At 39.6% G+C, this 15,438-nt stretch overlaps 2 protein-coding genes across 2 annotated transcripts; one reads left to right on the top strand and one right to left on the bottom strand.

The window, feature by feature from the left end:
• Positions 1-5,421: 5,421 nt before the first annotated feature.
• LOC149986200 (uncharacterized) lies at positions 5,422-7,555 on the bottom strand. Its single transcript, XM_090248060.1, has 3 exons — positions 7,071-7,555; positions 6,850-6,892; positions 5,422-6,226 (listed from the first exon to the last, which is right to left on the bottom strand). The coding sequence occupies exons 1-3, from the start codon at positions 7,171-7,173 to the stop codon at positions 5,866-5,868; spliced, it is 507 nt and encodes a 168-aa protein (XP_090104186.1). The 5' UTR covers positions 7,174-7,555; the 3' UTR covers positions 5,422-5,865.
• A 446-nt stretch (positions 7,556-8,001) lies between these two features.
• Positions 8,002-11,931, top strand: LOC112278106 (rho GTPase-activating protein 5). Its single transcript, XM_024511202.3, has 6 exons — positions 8,002-8,186; positions 8,929-9,506; positions 9,625-9,745; positions 9,930-10,049; positions 10,204-10,434; positions 10,621-11,931. The coding sequence occupies exons 2-6, from the start codon at positions 9,238-9,240 to the stop codon at positions 11,245-11,247; spliced, it is 1,368 nt and encodes a 455-aa protein (XP_024366970.1). The 5' UTR covers positions 8,002-8,186; positions 8,929-9,237; the 3' UTR covers positions 11,248-11,931.
• The last annotated feature ends 3,507 nt before the right edge of the window (positions 11,932-15,438 follow it).

Here is a 15,438-nt window from a genome sequence, read left to right as displayed (position 1 = left end):
TCGATCTCAATACTAGGTGGCGGACATTGCACTCTTCCAGGAAAAGATGACTCTCGATAAGGCTCTAACAGAGAAACATGAAAGACTAGATGTACCTTCATAGAAGGCGGTAATTCCTGACGGTATGCCACTGGATTGATTTGCTTCTGGATGATAAATGGTCCCGATCTTCGATAGTCCAACTTATCATATGGTCGCTTGGTCTTGATATTCTGTCGAAGAAGCCATGCTTTATCTCTAATTTCGAAAGTTGGTACTTGATTCCGAAATCTATCTGCAGACGCTTTGTAGGATTCTTGAGCGGATTGTAATTGAAGCTTCAACATATTTTGAAGCTCTGATAGTTGTTTCGCAAATCCTTCAGCTATTGGATTGTTATTTGTTGACGGACTCAATAAATCAAGTTTCGGATGATACCCATAGTTAGAAAAGAATGATGTGTATTGAGTCGACGCATGGAGGGTGTAGATATATGCAAACTCGGCTAACGATAGATATGTGGTCCAATCGTGTTGCGGATAATTGATGCTGCATTGTAAGTATTGTTCTAAGACTTGGTTCACCCGTTCCGTTTGGCCGTCAGTTTGAGGATGAAAAGCCGAAGAGAGCTTGATATCCACCTTTAGTATCTCAAAGAGAGATCTCCAAAACTTTGATACGAACTAGGTTCCTCGATCTGATATGATATCATCTGGTAGTCCATAATATCAATACACATTATTGAAAAAGAGCCTTGCTGTGACTTCACTGGACGATGTCTTCTTGCAAGGGACAAAGTGCGCCATCTTTGTAAGCCGATCTACTATGACAAAGATGCTGGCAAATGAGTTTGATGTTGGCAGGTCCGTGATGAAGTCCATGGAAACTGAAGACCATGGTCGACGTGGAATCGGCAATGGCTGTAGGAGTCCATAAAGGCGATGTCGAGGATTCTTGGATCTTGAACAGATGTCGTAGGAGAGGACAAAATCTTCACATCCTTCCACATTTGGGGCCACCAAAAATCTCAAGAAATAACCTCTAAGGTCTTGTTGAATCCAAAATATCCCACAGCTAGAAAATCGTGGCGAGATTGAAGAACTCGGAGTTGTACTGGTCCTTTTGGGATATACAATCGCTCCTCAAAGTATAAAACATCTCCCTCCACCTTGAACTTGTCATCATTGGCACGTTGCTTAATATCAATGGCTACTAAATCTTCAATGGTCACCGCACGTACTTGATTCAGGAAGTCAACATCAATTCTCACAATAGTAGTACAAAGCTAAAATTGCTCTGGCTTCAACAATGTCGTACATTGTTGATCAAACGCTGCTTCTCAAGCCTTTGGTACAAGATATGATCTCCTCGATAAGGCATCAGATAGTCCTTGCTGCTTTCCAAGTCGATAAGTGATAAAAAAATCGGACCTAGATAGCGACATACTCTACCAAGCTTGACGTCGATTTAGAACTCGAGCCGATATGAATTACCCCAAATTCTTGTGATTTGTGTATATGATAATGGGTGTGTAGCTCCTTCAAGAAAGTGACGTCATTCTTGGAAAGAATCCACTATAGCAAGAAGTTTCTTATCGTGGATCTCATAATTGATTTCAACAGCAGAGAATTTTCGAGAATAGAATGCAACCGGATGGAGTTTCTTGTCTTCTTCCATTTGTGAAAGTATAGCTCCCAAAGCAAAATCCGAAGCATCAGTTTCTAAATAAAAGGCCTTTGTAAAGTCTTGATGTATCAAGATTGGAGCCATAGTAAATGCGGTCTTCAGGTCTAGAAATGCCTTCTCCGCTAGAGGTTCCCATTCCAGCTTATCCTTGCATGTCAACCATATGAGAAGAGCAGCAACTTGAGAGTAATTCTTGATGAAGATCCGATAGAAGTTGGCAAAACCAAGAAAGCATTGTACATCTCTAACCGTCTTCGGAACCTCCCAGGACACGATTGCTTCCACCTTCTTGTGGTCCATCTTCAAGCCTTCCATAGTTGCAACGAATCCCAAAAACTCCATCTCTATTTGGTGAAATAAACACTTCTCCAACTTGGCATAAAGTCCTCGCTTGCATAGTTTCTCCAAGACCTAACGAATGTGCTTTTCATGCTCTTCCTCATTTTTGGAGAATATCAAAATATCATCCAAATAGATGACAACAAAATCGTCAAGGTGCTCACGGAAAATGTCATTCATCATATGTTGAAAGACCGCTGGAACATTGGTAAGACCAAAGGGCATGACATTATACTCAAAATGGCCATACCTTGTACGGAACGTTGTCTTCCACTCATTTCTTTTCTTAATTCGTACGACGTTGTAAGCTCTCCTTAGATCAATTTTTATAAAGATCCTTGCACATCCAAGTTGTTCTAAGAGACCTGAAATCAAGGGTAATGGATAACGATTCTTCTTTGTTACTTTGATGAGGCCTTGATAGTCCACGCACATCCGCAACGAGCCATCTTTCTTCTTCACAAATAAGATGGGTACTCCAGTTGACGATTTTGAATGACGGATGAAGTTCTTGGCTAAATTCTTGTCGATGTACTTCCGCAACTCCGCCAACTTCGTCTGCGATAGATTGTAGATTGGGCCAAAAGGTAGTTGTGCTCCTTCCTGTAAGTCTATGGTGCAATCATATGGTCGGTGTTCCGGTAGCATGTCGGCATTCTTCTTTTGAAACACGTCTTTAAAATCCTTATATTGCTCCGGTATACTTGCTGTTGAGATCTTCTCCCCGATAGTTGTAGCCGCATAAATGACAAACGATGTGTCTTCCTTGGACGATTTTATAAACGCTCTTACTCCAGTGAATAAAGATTTTTCTATTTGGGATTTTCTACTAGGCTTGCTCTTGGGTGGTTTTGTGGAAAAGGTCATCTTCAGCAACCTCCAATCTATGGATAGGTTATGCTTTTCCAACCAAGAAAGACCAAGAATAACAGGATTTGATGGGGTTCTAATAATATTAAAAATAATATGACTACTATGGCCCTTAAACGTCACTTCTATAGGTTTTGATTCATGGGTGACACTACCAGATAATAAAGGTCATCCATCTATGACCTCAACCTGAACAGGTTTGGATTTTTGTACTAAAAGCATCTTATGACGCTTCGCAAATTCTTCGTCTAAGAAACAAGCTGATGCTCCTGAATCTAATAATGCTAAGGTTCTCAGTTTCTAAGGGCCAATAAGCAAAGGGATTGTAAAGCAAAGGGCAGGTTGAGCGGAAAGAAAAAAACCTAGTTGTTGTTGCCATATTTCACTGTCTAGTCGCGCAGTTCTTATTGTGGCTTGGCATCCTTGTTTTTCTGAACAAACGTGCCCCTAGTCCTAACAATACGTCGATTTTACTTCTTGGGGCAATTTCCAACTTTGTGGCCTTCTTCACCGCAATACAAGCATAGACCTTCCTCCATGCGCCCCTTTTTTTCTTCTAGAGTAAGAGATTTGACACGTACCGCATCAATTTGCATGTCTTCTACCTCTGAATGTGAATTCACGCTGCTTGCCGACATAGTTGGGGTGTGGCGAACCGTATGTTATCTTGAACGTTGGTCTTGGCGGCATTGGAATAGGCGATTATCGCACTTCACAATTTGGCTAATAGCTTCGTTGAGCGTTTGTGGATCAAGAAGAATTAACATCAAATCCTTCACATCGTCCCTTAAATCCCAATAGAATTGACTCATCAATGCTTCTTCATCCCAATTGATGTCGCATGCTAATTACCTGAAGTCCGATGCATAGACTAATATAGAGCGCATCCCTTGTCGTAATGACCAGATCTTTGTTGTAGCCCATCGAACCTTATTGTCTTCACCAAATGCTTCCGCAAACGCCTCCAAAAAGATTTCAAAGTTGTTTAGTATGGACGATCGTTTCTGAAACAAAGGAGCAAATCATAATAAAGCTTGCCCTGTAAGTAAGGTTCGAACAAGCCCAACATGTGACTCTTCCATTGGATAGCGTTCGGACTGTAAAACTGTTATCAACCTGATTTGATTGACGAATCCTCGAAACTTGGAACGCGTACCATCAAACTTGTCCGGAAGGCTAACTCGGGGCTCCTTATGTTGTAGAACTAGCGGTGCTTGTCGAACCCGAGGCAAAGTTGCTTCTCCAAGTGCAGAAGTTTGAGGCTAGTGCAACCTAGATTGTGCCATCCCAGATGTTCCATGATTATGAAGCCTTGCCACGACTTCTTCAATCTCTGCAGTTCTTTGTGATAACGTAGCGAGGGCATTTATGATAGCATCCAACTTGGACTCCAAACTTTCCGTCATACTATTTTCTTGGCATCGAGCCATTTTAAGAGAAGGACAGAAATGACTTTACAAAAAGACAATATTGGTTTAAAGGAGGGTACTCCGCAACTTCTAAAATGCCTTAAGAGCTTCAAGAAAAGGGGTAGTCCACTCTCTCCAAGAAGAATAAGACTCCAATATTGTAAAAAAGAAGTATCAGTTTAGAGGAGGGTAATCCGCAACCTCTAAAATGCTAGTACACTTCCAAGCACAGGGATAATCCGCACTCTAACGAGGAAGAAACTAGCTCTGATATCTGAGGTGAGTGAAGTCTCGACAAACTGTCACAGACACAAAAATACAGGCTCGAGATCTAACAAGAAGTTTAAGAAGAATTGGCAAGAACTAGATTAATCAGATGAATACAAGAACAACACCAAAGAGGTGAGCTAAAGCTCCAAGAGATGTGTTGTCGAGACTGAAGAACTCTTCAGCCTCGATTCCAATATATACTACTATTTAGGAAGCTTCTCAAGCAACTTCTACCAACTAAGAAGCTTCTAGAAGGTTCCAGAGACTTGCTTCTAGAAGGTTCTAGAAACTTGTCTCTAGAAGGTTCTAAGGACTATGTCCCTAACATGAAGGCTCGTTGATTTCTCCACAACATGCAAATTGGGCCTTAGTTGCACTTAAAAAAGAATAAATATGATACCTTATTAGATTGAAGGATAGATTTGATATTATTATAATAGTGAGGGATAGATTTGCTTTTCTTAAGAATATAAGGATATTCTTGATATTTCAACATATTTCAAGGATATATATGATATTATTCCTTATTATTATTATTATTATTATTATTTTCTTTCTTTTCATTGTTGGTAATACATGTAATATTAAAAATAAAATATTAAGAATGCAAATTAGTTGTAATGTGGGGTACAGCTTCAAAATCACAGAACAACAAGGAACACATTAAAAAAAGAAACAAAAAACAAATGACTCCGTTGACACAATTAATACATCCATCATGGATTCTCCATCCAAAAATTTCATCCACGAATATCATCCCACATGAGTAACTATTATTGGCTAGACCAAAAGCTTAAGTCACACTAACCTAATTAAATAAAACCAATACAATAACATTTGTCCACAATAAAACCCGAATATCATCCAACACCATTTAATATCATTCAATATCATAATACGTACATGGCCGAATATATCATCCACGGATACAGAATCACATTCGTTGAATCTGCGCGGGTTCGGGTGCCACAACATCCGCCACGTAGGATAAGGTCCACTCTAATTAGCTCACCTTCTCCATTTAAGAAAAAGAAAATTTAATGTCTGGCCCCACTTGCCCACCCAGCTCCACTCTCTCACCAACAAAGCCCCAGGACGGGAATGGGAGCCGAAACAACGGGTCCCATCAGGACCGGGTGCAGATAACGTCGCCCGTCATATATGCCATGTAGGTCTAAAAAACAAAAGCCACGCCATCGACTCCCGCCATAATAATGAATACTCTTCCCGGGTCGGATATAGACGCCGACTTCTCTTCCCTGGTCGGCCATGGGCGGTGGTGACGCAGGAGCGGTTATGGGCAGTGAGTGGTTCACCGAAGCGCGGCACAGAGACCGGAGCGCGGCGAGGTGGGGTTCGCGGTGATCTGCCACAGATTTTGTTGGGTGGGAGTTTTTCTTCCCGGGAATTTATTTGTTTTCGGGGTAGGCCAGATTGGTCGGGAGAGGAAGTGGGTTGTGGCGGATTTGTTGCCAAGTTTTAACCATGCCCTGCTATTAGAGTTGCAGGGCTGTGTCAGATACCAGGCTTTTGCTGGTGCAACCCCTCGGGTTCGAGAGATCCTGGGCCTGCTTGGTTCAAGCCAGTCTGGGAATACCGGCCAAGGAGGAACTTGGATTAAAGGCTCCCCTCCCCCCTCCCCCTCTTCCAAATGCTGCATACACACTGTTGTTCTGAAACACTTTCATACACCCACTCAGTTTGCATCACGATCATGTGAAGTTGGTTAGACACCGATAACAGCGCGGAGCTATCGTGATCGTAGCTTTGTTTCCTGTCAGTGATGTAGGATTTACAGCTACTTCTTTTACAGAGCACGAAGGAATCTTCAATCTATATATATAGACATGCATATATTTATACTGATGTTTATCTCTCTAAATATAAAAAATCATGGATTGAAATAGAATAGCGGGTAGAAATATGAATACTATGTTAAAGTAAATAAGAAATGTACGTGGTAACGTAGCTATCTTTAGTCATCGGTGTGTAGGAAGTCCAGTTTGAACATGTCACGTAATTTGTGAAAGATGAATCTTATGGGAGCGAAAATGAAAATGGAAAAGAGTCCACACCAAACCCAATCCACTGATGAGCACAATCCATATACGTAATTTAAACAAGGCTCACTGCTGTTCTCATGGTCTGGGTTCTATTTGGGGCTTTTTCAGATGAAGCTCGGGCTGGGAATAGGGTGTTACCAATAGAATACAATACAATACAATAACACGAGCGAGAAAGAATGTGAATAAGAATATTCAGTACAGTCTTCAACAGAGTGTGGATTCCAGCTCACCTCATTAACACATACAACCACGCCCTTTCACACTCCTTTTTTCCTGGATCATTGACAATAATGAGCCCCTGAGCCCAATTAATGGATAGCCATCAGCCCACTGCTTCACGGCCTCTGGGCTCTGCGTGAATGATTCTTCCGCCTTTACTATTCAGTCCTTAATTACACCAATGTGACAACCAAAAAATATGGCCCTCAATCAATGCAACGGAATTACTTACGATCATACAGCAATTGCACCATCATTGGCTGACTGGCTGGCTGGCAACGCAAGTGGGTATCCTGGTCGATAACTCTTCGCTTCTCCCACAACCCCAGTTTCATGGTTAAAGCTGTAGTTACTGCAGCGACGAAGCACAACTGTCTCGATGCAGATAAGATTAATCTTCATGTATTGTCACCAGCCCAGTACTATTGGGGATCCTACTCGCTGCCCTTTATAGAAATTCGCATCAGCTGTCCGAATCCTCGGCATTGTTACTAAATGAGGGCGATTAGGCTTCCGATGAACAGAGAAATGACAACCCAGCAGAGCGATCGAAAACCAGGATGCGCGTTGACAACCGGACGACAGTGAGACGCCCACGCAAAGGGCCTGTTCTCTGTTGGCAGCACCAGAGAAAACTCGCCTCTCGCAGCCTAGAATTGTGCGACACCGAATCGGTCGTCCCCCAATTAGCAAACACCAGCGCACAGCGAAGAAAACGACGACGACGACGAGGAGAAGGAGGAAAAGACTAAAGAGATAAAAGTTGAGATAAAAAAGAAAAAGACGATGTTTCCGCCCACTAGATTTCATCCACGTGACAAAAGAAAGAATCCAATCGGGGAACGCTTGGCGCGGCTGTGCCCGAGTGGGAACAAGGGGCGGAACACGCGCCCCAGAGCCTCCTCAAAGAAGTGGACGAGAACGCGGGGAACATCATGGCCTCGCCGCGTTCTCCTCGCTCCAACTCCATTGTCATTACTTTCGCAACCGAGGCAGCGTCTCGTTCCCAACAAACGTTCCCCTGGCCACATATCAACGAAACCCAGCTCATTTCCGTCGAAGGTCCGTCGTTTTTGGTGCTATTATCATCGACTGATAATTTTCTCGTCGGATCGTGTCCTAGACCCCACCCCTTCTTCGCGCTCTTGTACTGCTTCGGAGTCACCTCGCGGTCTTTTTGCGAAGCAGATCATCAGACGTGGTGCCGAATCCGTGATTTTGTTTGGTGGGTTTGTCGCCCTGTTGCGATTTTAGTCTATGTCTCTTAGAGGTGACAGTGGACTGTGTTTTTTCACAATCGAGAGGGGTGGTGCGGTGGTGGTGGTGGTGGCAAAATGCGTATGGGAAGGTGAGGTCATTGGCAGATCCTTGGAATGCTTGGCATGGGAAGAGTAGCGGTTGCGCGATTGGCTTGTCGTAGGGAGTGTCTGTGAGAGTGTAGGATGGGTAAGGTCTTCGCCGATTTCGGGTTAAAGTGTGTGTGTGTTTATTTTTGCTGAGGTTTTTGTAGCTCCTCTGATTAGGTCCTTGGTTGTGTTTTATCATCGGATTGTGATCTAGAAGGTTTATGACAGTTGCAATGCTTTAGCAGTTCGTCTTCTACACGAGGACATGAGAAATGGGTTTTGTAGCTGTGTATTCTTCTTGCTTTGAGTTTCTGGTTAGTGCGCGCCATTCTTACTCCCATGAATAGAATCTGGAATTGTTGATATTTTTCTGTTGTTGGAGTTATCTGAGCTGGTTTTTGGAATTGAGGATGGCGAGGTTGTGGGGATTTAGTGAAAGATAGTGAATGAAGAGGTTTTTTTTTTTTACTTTTATATGGGATTGACTTATTCAAACCTGAGCATGAAAAATCTTTGGACACATTCAAGCTCGATGCATGAGGTGTGGCTATGTCCACGGGAATTTCGGGATTGAGCCTGGAAAGGTTTGAGTGTTCCAAGTCCAGTGAGAATTTCAAACTTCTCGCTTATTTCCAACTGGCCTGTTGCAAAGTCTATTGCGACATTGGGTTCTTATTATCTGGTGATTTTCCGCCAAATACGTATGTATTCTAAAGTCAGTGCTCGTTTTCCTGTCATATGCAGGCTCGAAGTTTTAAACCATTCCATCACATGCGAACGACGATTATTCTATGAGTTCTATCACAGTTCTCTAGCATTAGAAGTGCTGAATCTGAACCACGCTGTACCTGGTTAAAGAAGGAATACTGTATTTCATTTTTGGAGAAACTCTTGGCATAGTTTATCGCGAAACAAGCGGGCGCTGTTACATTTCCAGGCATTTACAGGTTACAGGTGGACAGGGGTACTGTCTTTGAAAACTTTGCTGGCTGTTTGAGGATTACCCCAACAGTTTCTTCAAGCGAGAGAGCCCGGCGTTGAAGTCTATCTTCCATGGTAGCGGTAGTGTTTGCAACAGTTAGAAAGTCCCTCCTTGCGTGTCAAGCTGAAGAAGAGGTGGAAATCGTCGAAGCAGTGACCGCACGAGCGTGCATTAAGCAATCAGCGAGTGTGAAAGGGAAGAAACTCAAGATGAGCATGGATATTGGGTGGCCAACAGATGTTGAACATGTTGCTCATGTTACTTTTGATCGTTACAATGGGTTTCTGGGTTTGCCCGAGGAGTACGAGCACGAAGTTCCTAGGCCCACTCCTAGTGCAAGGTTTGGCTTCATTCTATACCTTATAAAATTGCCAGTTTTTATTGTGGGGGGTACCAGAAAGCAGATTGGGATGTCAAATGTTCATTGCGGGCTCACTGTGCGAACTTTCATGGTGCAGCCAAAATGTGTTCGGCGTCTCAGCGGAGTCGATGCAGTGTTCGCTTGACGCTCACGGCAACATGGTTCCGACGCTTCTTTTGCTCCTACAGAAGCGGTTGTATGACCAAGACGGCCTCAAGGTGTGTTGCGTCAGAACATTGGCTGAAACTAAATTTCCTGCCCTGTGCATGGAGCAGTTTCCGGCTGTAGTTTGAGTAATTGTCTTTCCGATGTGCTTTGATAGGCTTTGATTAAGTAAATATAACACCGCTCTTTTTAAAGGACGTCTAAATTTATTTAATTTGATATTTACTTCTCATTCAGGCCGAAGGCATTTTCAGGATTAATCCTGAAAACAGCCACGAGGAGCATGTAAGAGAGCAACTCAACCTCGGAATTGTCCCATCGGACATCGATATCCACGCCTTAGCTGGCCTAATTAAGGTTAGTGTCCATCATTTCAATATGTGTTGGAGGGTTATGTCTGAATATGTCCAACGTGGTTTATCCCATGAAAGGAATCTCATCGAGTTTTCTCCTTCTTATTATCTTGTCTTTTAAACGAACTTGTAAATTTTTTGTGTGGCCTGGAATGTAGGCGTGGCTTCGAGAACTTCCAACAGGTGTTTTGGATTCGTTGAGTCCAGAGCAGGTCCTTGCTTGTCATGGTGAGAAGGACAGCTTGGCGCTTATTAAGCAACTGCCACATACGGAGGCTGCTTTGCTGAACTGGGCTGTCAACCTGATGGCCGATGTTGTCGAGCACGAGGTTCTCAACAAAATGAATGCACGAAATATTGCAATGGTGTTTGCACCTAACATGACGCAGGTATGTGATGTCGCTGCAATTGTGCGCCTCCCCAAACTTGTGACACTTTTCTTACCAGACTTGTAGAGATTCGGTCCTGTAGTTAGCAGACTCTCCGACTAGATTTCTACGTGATCTAAGGAAGTATTTGTGTTAAGCTTGTTATATGAAGTGAATAACATATTAACTATGATTCATTACTTGCAGATGGCTGACCCATTGACAGCACTGATGCATGCTGTTCAAGTTATGAATTTGCTCAAAACTCTGATTCTCCGCACTCTCAAGGACCGGAAGGCCTCGCTGCTGGAATCTCACTCACCGCCGTCATCACCAGAATTCCCTGGAACAGAAGAACCCGAACATGACCCTCAAGCAGCTCTCTGGGTCGAGGATGCCAACGATGATGACTACGGAGGCAGCATGTTCAACCGCCACGATCGGCAATGGTCTCAAACCTCTCACAACTCGTCGGCGGGGCTTCTTCGAGATTACGAACGGACTAGCTCTCAAAGCTCACACAGTGGTGCCTGGATGGGTCACGAACGCGGCAGCTCGCGGTATCCTCCTCTGCCCATTCCGACTCCTCAAGGTCGTCAACACACTTCTGGTTATGCTGGTTCTCAGAAATCAAGTCCTTATCTCAGCAGCAGCAGCGTCGGGACCAGTTACGACCGATTCAACTCAAAGAGCTCATTACTTAATGGCCGTGACGAGGTGCAAGGGAATTTCAGCCCCTTCATGCTCTTTCCACCGACACACAGCTTCAAAGCCAAGGCTGGAAGTGGCTGCATGACTCCCATAGACCGGACGGAACGGGTGGAAGCATGGTGAGAACGATGCTTGTCTCCACTTCTTCTGTTACGCTATGAAGAGTCACCGCTATGGAGATGAAGAGTCACGCTATTCCCTTGTTGGGATTTTAACACACCTCACGAAGTGGATTCTGTTGGGTTCCATGTGGATCAAGGACTGCCAGCAAAGTTTATGCAAACTCCTGAGCCTTCGTTTTAACGCAAGGAGGTCTGACTTGAATCGATGGTCTTTTACACACACGAAGCACAGATTGACCCGATCTATTTCGAAGCGTTGGGTAGAGGACGAGCGCACTTACTGGTCATGAAATCAACTGACCCTTTTTTTTTTTTTTTTTTTTTTTTTTTCCAAAGGTGAAGACCAAATTCAGTGAGATGCTCCACTGTCCTGATTTTAACGGTTGCTGGAGTCTACAATCTCCGGTGCCTTGTATTACCGCTGGTATCACTTGATTCTCTGTACACTAGTTCTAGGTAACTTGGTTTGTCATACATATCCAGTGGCATTATCCAACACTGAATGTGTGTATTGCTCGCTGAGCAAAAGACGCACCCATTTTTTTGGTCGAAGCCGCCTTCTTTTGGAGGCTTCTGATCGTAGATACTGCCAAGCTTTGTGTTCGGCGAATGTGGGAATGTGAATATGCGAGGTCAATTCGTTGTCAAGTTTTCCAATTAATCGAAACATGTTTCTTTATGTCTCTACCTGGTGCATTTATTTTTTCAATTGTGAGTCTGATGATGATGATTTCACAACTGCGAACTTGGATACTTGAAATGATAAATTGACGATTATTTAGGTTATTTTTGTCTGCAGATACTACCATGCTCTTCTGTTGTTTTAGAATGTAAGCTGAAGGCCTGACACCAGAAAGTGCTCTCACGAAATGTACATTTGGAACCAATTCTAGGATGTTACTTATGAATGGACGATGGAATTATATCTATGTAGGCAAATGTTAAGGAGACCCAAGTTTTTACTAAATCGACCCACCCATCCTATCCATCCTGGAAAAAAATAATGATTTCTAGATTTATTTTTCCACTGTTGGATGTGCAACCAATAAAAGCCAACCACATTCATCATGATTACCATATTCTTTATAAAAGTTGGGTCTATTTAATAAAAGCATAGGTCTATTTAACATTTCTCTCTCTCTTTCACTATATATATATATATATATATATATATATTTGAAACTTAAATGCTATATCTCACTTATCTACTACCATTTCCAAATGTTGCATGTGATTTGTTGATGTCATCTAAATGCAGAGGAATGCATAACTATTTATAGATATGGGAGAGGTTTAGCAGGCTCTGGTGAGCAAGTCAATCTATTTTGAATTGGTAAATTTTGATTTGTATTCTAAATGATTTTTGTAATTTGTAATACTACAAATATTGGATTAACTTTGAAGAATGAGACATAAGATGTATGGATGTAAGATGTATAGTGGTAGTATACTTTCTAAAACTGATCAATTCACTACAAAACACAATTGTGTTGTGTTTGGATATTTGATTTTTCTTAATGATAAATGAAGAAGTCATTAGTATTTAATACTCTGCTAATTAAAAAAATTGTGCTAAAGAAGTATAATGAATTGTTTATATTTGACAAGATTTTAAAAAGTTGATAAACTCTTATTAATTTTTTCCAAGATTTGTGCATGGAAGTTTAGATTAAATAATGTGCCTTAAACAAAGTATGTTAGTGGATGCTTCTAAACTGCTTAAGGGATAAAACTTTTAGCAAGATTCATGTATTACACTAATATTTATAAAAATTAAATTTAAAAAATAAAAAGTGATTTTATTAGCAATGCTACTGGCAACTTCATAATAATATATTCAATATAGTTTTAAGTGTTATAATTTATTTTTATTTTGTAATTCATTCACTTGAACATTGTTTGTTTATTTATAAACTATAACGAACAAGCATTCAAGACTAGTTTGTTATTATACATAAATTAATAAACATTCTTTAAATGAATAAATTATATTCATTAGTTGTGATATCATATTTAATATAGATGTTCATTATATTTTATATTATTGCTTCTTCTATCCTATTTAATTTCTTTGCAAAAAAATATAACCTGAAATTAGAGTTGCAACAAAAAATCTTTATATTTAAAAAAATAAAAAATAAAAAATTCTAATTATTTTTAGAGTTCAGATTGTTAATATATTATATTTCATTTTTCTAATTAATTTTGGAGTTTGTATCGTTGATATATATATATATATATATATATATATATATATATATTATCATAATTAATAATCTAATAAAAGTCATGGAATTTTTTATAGTAAAATTATAGAGCCAAATATCAATTTCTAATAAGACCAATAATTCTAATATAAATGAATGATTTTATTTGGTATTTTTCCTCCAAGAGTTTTAAGTACTAGTTTTTTTTTTCAAATATTAGAAGTTGTATATAGCATCTTATATATTTGGTTGTAATAGATTTTGCAAAGGCTTCATGTAATTGTTGGAATAGAAAACATGTATGTGTAGATTGAAGTTATATAGATATGATTTATTTGCATCTTTGTTTTCATAAATGTCTATAGTGACAATATGAGTGGTGATAGTATATTTTACAAAACAATTGTCTAGTCTCTCTTGATATTCTTAGAATGATAGAAATGATAGAAATTTAAAAATCAACCTCAAATAGGATTTTAGGGGCCTTTTCACTACCTCTGGAATTACTAGAAACTAGTTAATATCTTTTAAAAGTTGTGTTTAAAGAAAGAATTAATTTTATATTAAAATACTAAAATATTGGCTTATTTAGGTTAGTTTTTAATGATGTTGAAATAGACTTTGTATCACCCACTTTTCCTTGAATTTCATACCTATATTGATATATATAAAAATAAATATAAAAAACTTAAAGAAAAAAGAAAAAAGAAAAATCTTAAAAAAAGGAATATTTATATACTAGAAAAAATATTCACATATTTAATTAATGCACAACTACACTAATAGTTGTAAACTATATAAATAAATTAATTGGAATAAATAAAAACTAAAAAAAATTATCAAGTAGGTAGCAAGTTGTGATGGTAGTAGCAAAACAATAAGTGGCACTAGCAATATCCTAAAAAAATTCCGAAATAAAGAAAAGAATTTGAATATTTTTGAAGTTGTATATATGCTACAAAAAATTTGTTATAATAGGTATCATATTTTTTTTAAATCTTGTTGTGATCAAATATGATACTTTTAAATTTTTGGATAAATCAAATTGTCAATTAAAGTCTAGAAGTCTTAAAAAACTACTTTAGAAGTTGTTTAGTAAATATGCACTAACTTTCTAGCTTTTTATTTTATTCATAATATTTGATTACATTACTATTTGATACTTGGATAATAAAATTGGAAAAATGTTAAATTGACCCCAACTTTTATTAAATTGCAAGCCTTCTCCTTAGGCAAGTTATAGTCTCATGATTGCTCTTCTTGGAGCTCTTATTGTCATACAATTATGATCACATTTAATGTATTTGTTGATTGATTGATCGTTTGTGTGAAGATAATCCAAACAAACAAACTTGACATTTTACCTCATCTTTATCAATTGTACATGTGCTTCACTTTACATTCTAATTGCAAATTATATGGACACAAACAATGACTACAACTATTTGAGCGTTAATTTGTATTCCTTTGTAAAGACCAGAAGCAACAAGAGTGGATGATGTACAAGGTGACAAATCTATTGTTCATTCTTCTCTAACAAACACAGCTTCAATTGTTCAAGACTTGGCAAACACTTACATTTGATCAAGACTGAGGCTCAAATGATAGACGGGGGATGGGCACTTAGTACCTTTCACACAAGGGTGGAATGTTCAATGATACTGTTATTCTTTTGCTTCTAACTGGGAAATGTAGGTGGAATATAAATCAGCTATGAGAAGATTTATCTCGTAGTGTTACTGGCAGTGTATTGTTCAGTTGCATTTGAGGTTTTAAGTCGTGTACTCTGCCACCCTTCCCAAGTACACATGCTAAGGCGCACACACACACATATTCATACACAAGAGTGAAGTTTCACTTAGTCTTGGCCGGATTTTGTCTTTTCTTTTCTTCTGTTTTATTTTTATTTTTATTTTTATTTTATTTTTCATGTTTTGTTACGACAATATTTACCTGTAGTTGATTGTCGAATTGATTATTTGTTC

Source organism: Physcomitrium patens, chromosome 26 (assembly GCF_059467195.1).
Source record: "Physcomitrium patens ecotype Gransden chromosome 26, ASM5946719v1, whole genome shotgun sequence".
Lineage (NCBI taxonomy): Eukaryota > Viridiplantae > Streptophyta > Bryopsida > Funariales > Funariaceae > Physcomitrium > Physcomitrium patens.
This window is presented reverse-complemented; position numbering and strand designations above follow the sequence as displayed.

What these genes read in the sequence shown, in the direction of transcription:
- LOC149986200 (XM_090248060.1), bottom strand. Translation starts at nt 7,173, where the DNA reads ATGAAACTGGGGTTGTGGGAGAAGCGAAGAGTTATCGACCAGGATACC. An exon ending in GGTGCAATTGCTGTATGATC is followed by an intron (nt 6,893 to 7,070) that starts GTAAGTAATTCC and finishes TCAATGATCCAG; the next exon opens with GAAAAAAGGAGTGTGAAAGG. An exon ending in TGGTTGTATGTGTTAATGAG is followed by an intron (nt 6,227 to 6,849) that starts GTGAGCTGGAAT and finishes AAAGTGTTTCAG; the next exon opens with AACAACAGTGTGTATGCAGC.
- LOC112278106 (XM_024511202.3), top strand. Translation starts at nt 9,238, where the DNA reads ATGGTAGCGGTAGTGTTTGCAACAGTTAGAAAGTCCCTCCTTGCGTGT. An exon ending in ATGACCAAGACGGCCTCAAG is followed by an intron (nt 9,746 to 9,929) that starts GTGTGTTGCGTC and finishes CTTCTCATTCAG; the next exon opens with GCCGAAGGCATTTTCAGGAT. An exon ending in TTGCACCTAACATGACGCAG is followed by an intron (nt 10,435 to 10,620) that starts GTATGTGATGTC and finishes CATTACTTGCAG; the next exon opens with ATGGCTGACCCATTGACAGC.